At 35.1% G+C, this 8778-nt stretch overlaps 1 protein-coding gene across 1 annotated transcript; it reads left to right on the top strand.

The window, feature by feature from the left end:
- The first annotated feature begins 828 nt into the window (after window positions 1-828).
- LOC110681379 lies at window positions 829-7516 on the top strand. The gene is made up of 4 exons (XM_021857121.1): window positions 829-1080; window positions 4093-5417; window positions 5477-5537; window positions 7192-7516. The coding sequence occupies exons 1-4, from the start codon at window positions 1044-1046 to the stop codon at window positions 7497-7499; spliced, it is 1731 nt and encodes a 576-aa protein (XP_021712813.1). The 5' UTR covers window positions 829-1043; the 3' UTR covers window positions 7500-7516.
- Window positions 7517-8778: the final 1262 nt, after the last annotated feature.

Raw genomic sequence — 8778 nt, forward strand, 5'->3', positions numbered from 1 at the left:
GCATGTACCCATATTTGGCTTATTGGGCCGAATTATCCGCATTGGGTAAATGCAGCTGATCTATATTTGGAACCATGTTTATTCACAAATTTCATAACGCCAAAAATGACTATTTTCGACACCCACCCACCTCTTCGTAACGCTTTTTGTATGAATGTTGCATTAAAACGTGAAGCATCTACCAGGTCGTGATATTCTAGGGAGAAACAGGCAAGATCTACCCAATTATAAGACAATACTGTTATATTTCACTTTATTTTGAGTGAACATTGAGCTCTCGCCGAGCGGTGTCACGAACACATGCGCAAATTTGCTGGTTGAAAATACTGCCGTTTGATTTTGCTGGGAACAGCTGATCTTTGTTTATATTTTCCACCAGCACTTTTTAAGTAGTGCTGGTGACATGTAACGTGTATGTACATGAGCGCATAAACCACTATAGTGAATAATTTTCACAGACAATAAAGCTATGTCAAGCAATCGATCTTTTATTCTTTTACCATACTTTTAAATACAACTTAAATTTACATTCATAAATCGGCTAAATAAGAGAGTGAAATATACCCACTTTGCGAAATGATTTCTTTTAGAAAGTGGGTTAAATTCACTCGTTAGTTTGATGTACAAGCTACTATGAGTCTCTTATTATGAGTTATACTAGTTTTTTTTCTCAAAGTGGGTACTTTTTTACGCTTTAAAGAGTACTTCGGTCGTACAGTGCAAAATAGGTAGAATGAACTAATTTTATAGTGTTTTTGATTCTCAGTGTAGATATCGATAAACGTCACGATTGGCGAAAAAATAAAAAAAAAGGTGAAAACTGTTCAAGAGAAGTTCAACAGAAGTTCATAGTTACTTGTGATAGAATTACTAGCGATTTTTTATATACAAGAGATCCTCAAGAATTACTAAAAAAAGCTCGCGCATTTCGTGTATTCAAAACATACACATTCTACGGTGAAATATTACAAATAAGTGTGGCTAATCTTGGACTTGTAACACCCACATCGCTGTGCCGGATCATAACCTATTGAATCTTCGGAATGGAAAACTATTTTGTTTTGGTGAAAAAAACGGAAGGTCAGTTTGAACCTATGCAATCTGTCATTGATCCTAAATCTAAATTTTAAGAAGAAAGATTTTTAATTGTATCGCAACATCTACGGCATATGGGACTAGTGGTTTTCCAGTCAAACGAATAGGGGAAAGTGGGTCAATCTGACCGCCTTGAGGAAAAGTTGCTACAAGGGCTAACAATATTATGAAATCTTTGAATTTTTATATTTTTTTTCCAAAAGGGATCATGCACAAATTAGGTCAAGCTCCAAGGGGACCCAGCCAAGCGTGAGAAGCCTTACAAAATTGTCGGAGGACTCATACAAACAACGTGACAGAGGGGGGAGGGGCCTAAAAAGTTGAAATTTAGCGTGACATAATTTGTGTACCATCCCATAGTTCACAGATCAATATACTAGATCCGCACGATTTACGTTGTCTTACGAAATTCAATGATTTTTTAATATTGGTCATTTTTCGAGTCGATTTTTACCGAAAAGAAGAAATGACAGAGTGGCCATCAAATCGGGAAAAGACGGGAATTTGAGATGGTCATCAGGAAAAAAAAAAACATTTTAAACAAATATTTTTGAACTATGAATTGACAGATCGAGCTTGAATGTATGTGTATGCGCGAGTTAATCAAATGATATGAATGAAAACTGTATAATATTACACCAAAAATCATTCATAACGGCAGGGTGGACGATTTTCACTGTGACCTTGTTATTGATTATTTTTACAAATTTGAGCTTAAATTATTCTTTTATTATTCAATGACTTGAATTGCATACAATTATCAAGACCCTTGCCGAACTAACGTAACAAGCCATTGAATTTGAATTCTTGTTCTATACATGAATAGTATGAATTACTTTTCTGGTAATGTTCAAGGTGGACGATTTTCACTGTGACTCACTGTACTGCCCATAATCGCATAACAGTCCCATGTCGACTTTTGACCGATTTGCGTTTTTTGCATAAATCAACTCAATATCGTCAGAAGATCGATAAAAACTGCTAAAAAAGTAGCCTTTGTTCCTAACTTGTACAAAAACAAACCCCATTTGTGTTGTCCCATCTTGAAAATATTCGCATAACAGTCACATCAAAGTCCGTATAGTGATCGGGCTCAGAATGGGTACCACTTCTAGTACTACATTCGGACTCAGTTATTCACTGATGTGTAGTGAAGTAAAGGGAAATCAATTATACAGTGAAACCTCCATGAGTCGATGTTCTATGTCTTAATATCGACTCATGGAACCATACTTAAACAAAATTTCATGGTAACTATGATGATTCGCTCAAACAGCTTTCCAAAGCATTTCTATTCCATGACTCGATGTTTCCATGAGTCTATGATTCCTTCAGATATCGACTCATGGAGGTTTGACTGTATTTAATACACACTTGCTTACGACATTAGAAATGTCATGTATTCACGCTGTTTCGAAAATATGTTTAAATTAGTGGATATCACACATGTTTCAATTACGATGCATTACAAATTTTCGCTTTAAATTTTTTATTTAAATTTTGTAATGATTCTTTGCTGGTGCTCAGGAATATCGAACTACTGTGTTCTTTAACACGATATTTCCCTAACTCGATAGTCGCCTTAATATCGAGTTACGGAGAGTTGACTGTACTATAATAACTAAATTTATACGACCAAAGAACATAAATAGCAAATGACACAACCAGTGCATTAATAACAAGCGATGTTTTAGTAGCTGTCGAACGAGCCGATGAACATGATGGGACTGGTATGCAATTACATTGGAATATTATATTGTATATAATCGCATAACAGTCTCGCTACGATTTTTGTGCATTTTAAGGCAAATTTTCAACTTGAATTCAAAAGAAATTTATTAGATTTGTTCGTGTACTCAACAAACAGTGATATGTAGCAATTCAACACATTTTAGGCCAAATAAAGACTCAAAATGGAGCGAAATTGTTTCCACATTTCAATCGTCTTTTTCTCAGTTTGTCGTTTTCCAACATGGGACTGTTGTGCAAAGAGGGGCAGTGTATATCGTTTAACATTTCAACAGTTACTAATAATTATTGACAGCTTTAGTTTCTTTTGTTATATGTAATCCGTATATATGTGTACAAGACAAGTATATCAATGGATGGCAACAAAAAAAAGTGAAAAAGTGTGGCTTTTCTTAGCAAAATGCAAATTGAATTTTCGAAGGTATCTAAACGATCCTTGGAAGAATAACATAAGAAAATAGTAAAAATCACAAAAAAAATTTCCTGAAGAGGTCTTTAAGGCGAAGTAGGCCGTCATTGAAATTTGCGTCGTTGGTGATTGTTGCTAATTCATCTCACGATTTTGAATCAAAGAAAATCAGTTGGTTTTGCACTGACACAGCTGAAAAAGTATCAGCATACTTTATGCACGTTGGCGCGTACAGTGATACTTTTTCAAGTCAATATAAGCTATCTAAAATGAGAGTTATCACTTTGAAATTGCACGCTTCAAAGTGATCATTGCTGCTAAAACGAATGACGGGCTACTTTGCCTTAAAGTAATATGTGGAAGAAATTTACAGTAGAACGAGCAGTAATACTTGTTGTAATGTCACGAGGAATTTCAAAAAAGTCTTAGAGATATGTCTGTTTAAATGATGAATCAAACTATCATCTCGTGGTTCCTTGTTCTCTTATTGGTTATTTTTTTGCTCAAGGGTTCTCTGAAGTTCTTATTTTCAAGACTATCAGTCGCTACCAGTCTCCCTTTCCCAAAGATATCACCTACGAAAAAATGCAAATCGCAAATTATTATTTTTGACATGCAAGAAACCATCATAATAGAATAATTAATGTATAGCTCTTATATAAAATTATGATGCTCATTTGACGAAATTATTCATGTCATCCAAAAATGTATAGTGTTCTTAAAAATGACATTGATCCATCTTGCCCCGTTTACCCCCTTATGAAAACTGACTACGCATTACGCGATAAAAGATATACACAATTTATTGTTTTACAATGATTGCACTTGTGTACTTTCAGCGATTGATCAGCAGCAGTCCTGGAAACAAATCTCTGATAATAACAGCACCAATATGGACCATGAACTGCAAGGTCATCTGATACATCAACCTGTTGGAAATCTGCCAAAAATCGTTGCGGTTGTGTCAGCTGCCTCTCAACAACCATTAGCAGCGTGCCAGTCCAGCATGAATTCTCCACTTGTTCTGCAATCCCTTCAAAGCACTCCAGAGTTCATTACTCTTATGTCAAATGTGGACCAACAATCTGCTTCGGAAATACCTTCGTTTGAAGTATCAACGGCCAATAACAGTGATGATTGCTATGGAGAGCAGGAGATGATCGTTGAGTCAGTACAAGCCGAGGAGACGAAGGTTGTGATTTTACAAGGGCAAATTGAAGAGGATGATAATGACGACGAAATTTCTGTTACAAACTCTGAAAATGTATCCCCGAATAAGTCAATGAAAAGGTCTGCCAGCAACAAAAACGTGGAGTTGGTGAAAAGCAAAAGGCGGCATGCATCTACGGAAATGAAATTCCGGGCGTTTGATGTGAACTGGTCCAAAATTGGAGACCATATTCTTGAACGATTGAACTGTTTGCAAGAATACCGCAACAAAAATCCAGGAAAACATATTCCTGTGAGTACCCGGCTTTCAAAAACTGATATGACGACTCTGACCAATACGATCGTTGATCAATTGCGATGCATTGATACGGAAATACCTGCATGTACCATGGACCAGGTTGCAAAGCAAATTTACTCAAAGTTTTCGGGACTTCAATTCATAGACGACGATGGATGTGCTAACCAGCAGAGCTATGTAGCTCTAAAGCATAAGATGATTAACAGAAACTCGTACTTGAACCGGTTCAAGAGTTCGGATGGTCCAAGCAGTTCGGTTGCTGAGGTTCGTAGAAACAAAAATGTGAAAGCCGGAACGTTGAAAGAATATTGGACGGCATCATCTTCGAGATGTGACAAAAAAATTCTGAGTGAACTTTTGAGAGATGATCCGAAGTTGCTAAGTGACGAACTCCTGTTAGCTTCTCAGCCGTACGTGCGATTCCGAATGGATGAGCCAAAACCGCTCAAGGAAATTATTACTGGTTTCCCCGTACTACGTCGTAGGCAGCTGATTAGCTTCCATTTCGAAAAAGCAACTGGTGTGGCCAAAGACCTACTCGAAAAGCTGTTCATTGCCAAGCGTGAAAAAATCGTCGACTTTCTGAGACACCGATTCAAGAATACCTTGGATGAAACTCCATCTGACTATACCATCACAGCCTCCTTGTGCTCTTTGTTGGGCGAGAATATCAACGAACTAATCATACAAAAAGAAGTAAGTATGTCAGGTATTGAAGTAATTATGCAAATTACCATTGTTTTCTTTTATTGCAGCTTGGAACAAAAGCCTCAGAGATTACTACGGAGTCGGCCGGACCGATGCTAATTGCCGTTGGTATGTGTAGATTGTAGTTTTGTAGACCGTAGATTAGCATTGCCGTAATCAGACGGAGCGTCACTTAGTTCTTTAGCTTTTTCAACAAATTTAAGTTATTAAAAACTATTTGATCCCTTATCAGAATAGCCAATGATCGAGGCAGTTTCCAGTTATTGCGATTTGAAAACAAATTACCCCAATGGCGCTACCGTTTATTTGTGAATAATGTGGACTTATAGCATATTATATCAATATATTTTTCTAAATGATTATCACAAACGTTAGCATAATAAGTAGTCTTTTAAAAGCCATGACAAATTTGAACTAAAGTTGCACATAAAAAAAAAACAATTTTTTTAGCATTCAATCGCCTGGTGCCAATACGATTGCTTCTGAGTGTCAAATTCCGTATTTCAGTTATAATTCTAAAATGGCTAAATTAAATATTTATTTTATTTCCCAAATTTGATAGATGTTTCAAAATGTCACCCGGCACTCTGAGTCAGATGCATGGTATTTAGTACGATGGTATGTTTAACAACAGCAAATGTAACTATGGCTAGAATTTTCAAAATAGTACAAATCATATTTATTGAGCAAAATATATAAAACGGTCTACTACATGAAGCTTAACAAACATGAAAATAATCCTTCATTATGTTTTACAATTGATTTGAGTATTTTAACCTCACGGTTATGGGGCGTGTCACGGTACTCATAAGTATTAAGTCATGTATTACCGTCGTCGGAGGTAAAACTAGGCCAGAGAACAATCTGAAATATCTCTGAAATATTTGGAATATTAAGGACTGTTCATTTTATAAAGTGGACACTTTGAAGAGCTATATAGTTTTTTCCAAAAACTCCTAAGATAAGCTGTTCGTCAAAGCTTAACATTATTTTTCGCAAAACAAAAATCCTATTTTTATGAACAAATTGTATGTTTGTATCCTTTAATATTCTACTAAAGGTATTGCTTTAAAAAAAAATAATTATATGACAGTTATGCTTTTATGGGCAGCAAAGGTTGTTGAAAAATAAATCAAGCCTTACGTATGTTTTGTTCAATCTCACCCCCAACGACGGTACTACATTCATACTGAATATTGCAGCCACTTTAAAAGTGATGCACCACCTAAGATGAATATTATTCCAGGATTTTGAGTTGCCAAATCAAAATTTTCGAAAACATTTATAATAAAGCGGCCATGTGCAGCAACAATCATTTTGTTTAATTCGATAAGGGGCTGTCCGTTAACCACGTGGTCATTTTTGTTTTTGGGATTCCAGACCCTCTCCTTCCTCTTGGTCATTTGTCCATACATATTTTTTTAAATTTTGTATGGACCGTGGTCATTACCAGGTGGGGTCCCTCTTCTCATAAATGACCACGTGATCTATGGACGACCCCCAACCACTTTTAACCAGATTTTGAGCGATGCAAAAATCTAAAGTAGTTATTGAGTATCAAAACGGCGTATCTGCAGTGACTGATTCGTCTACATAGATTTTTTAAACAAGAATATAAGACGAAAACGTTCTTCTGATCAAGTTATTAGCCAAAAAGAAAACCGATAACTGTAGATACGCCGTTATAATACTCAACGCAATATTGTGTCTATTTGTTGTGATGTTATACATATTAATTAATATATTTATTTTTAATTTCCAGACCTTGGAAATGATCATCGTGTGTTCTACGCGTTTGCTGAACAAACTCAACTAACCGAAGGCACGAAGGACATTTTCACAGCGCTCGGTGATTTGCTTGCGGTCCATTATGTATACAACTTCATGTATATGAAGAGCGCGTCAAAGTTTTTGGAGTTTCTCCAAACATATTTCTTCAAAATTTGTCCTATCACAGGGACAAAATCAAAGGCGTCGAGGAAGAGCAAGCAACAGCGACTCGTGCAGAGCATAATAGAAGCATTATCCAACCATGTGCCGCAAGCGACGCCAGATGCCGGACATTTCTAGACTGAATTTTCGCAAGATCTCCGAACAACTATTTTTATATATAAGTTGAAACATTCATTCATTATAATAACAATGATTAAAAAATCGTTTGCAAAGTGCAAAGTTCCAAATCGTTACGAATTAAAAAAAAATCTTGAATAAATGTTCGTCAATTAAAAATGTACTAATCCATTGTTTTACTATTATTGTCAAGAGCACATTAAACGCCATTTTAACTTAATTCCTTTGATAAAAGTTTTGATTTGTATATATTTTGTGAGTAATTGTGTAAATAATTAAAAAAACGTGTATCTTTGTTTATCTTCGCACGGTCGTATCTCCGTATTGTATTTACATAATCTGAATTATAATCAGTTCTATTTGATTAAAATATGCGTGGTACGTATCCCCAATTTAGATAAAAGTTTCGAAACTTTGAATTATTATTATTATTGTCTTTATTAACGAGGCTTTCAGTCCGTGGCTGGATCACCTCGATAGTCAAAACTTTAAAAAGGAGCCCTAAATGTACATTATTTTTCAAAAGTTCTCAAAACCAAAAATTCGTGTGATCTTATGAATTCCAATCCCATTAACAGAGAAACCTCAAAGTTTAAGCTGAAAATATCAAGATTTAAATTTGTCTGAAATTTTTTAATAATTTTGAAACTAAAATATTTTTGCACATGTTAGAAAATATATGCACTATTCAACTTGTTATTAAAACAATATGCTTTATACACATAAGTTTTATAGGAAAAATGCAATTTCCGGCAAGAAAAGTAAAATAGTCCAAGGAAAATTATTTTTTTTATTAAAAATCATGTTTTTGGGTAGTTTTTGTTGAATAAGTCAAATCGTCACTAAGTCAATCCATTTTTTTAGAAAAATATGTTTTATGAACAGTTTAGACACAACTAAATTTGCTTCAAAGCCATGTAAAAAGATTTGGAATCGGTTGAGTATTTATGAAGTTATGTTCAAAGAAAAATGAATTTTTGAGTTAAATGATAATAAACATTGAGGTTTCTCTATTAATGTGATTCAAATTCATAAGAGCACACGAATTTTTGGTTTTGAGAACTTTTATAAAATGAGCCGCACCCTAGTGTTCATCCCAATTTGGTTTACATGTAATGTACACTACCCGCCTAAAGCATGGAATCGCTTTACAGAATTGCAGTATTAATAATGGGTGTTGCAATGCTCGGTAAGGCGATTCTATAATCAAAGCTGGTAGTGTATGTAAGAAGGCCATCAATTTCCAATCAATAATGGGAATTTCCGAAAAGTAAGTATA

Source organism: Aedes aegypti, unplaced genomic scaffold (genome assembly GCF_002204515.2).
Source record: "Aedes aegypti strain LVP_AGWG unplaced genomic scaffold, AaegL5.0 Primary Assembly AGWG_AaegL5_hic_scaff_775_PBJ_arrow, whole genome shotgun sequence".
NCBI lineage: Eukaryota > Metazoa > Arthropoda > Insecta > Diptera > Culicidae > Aedes > Aedes aegypti.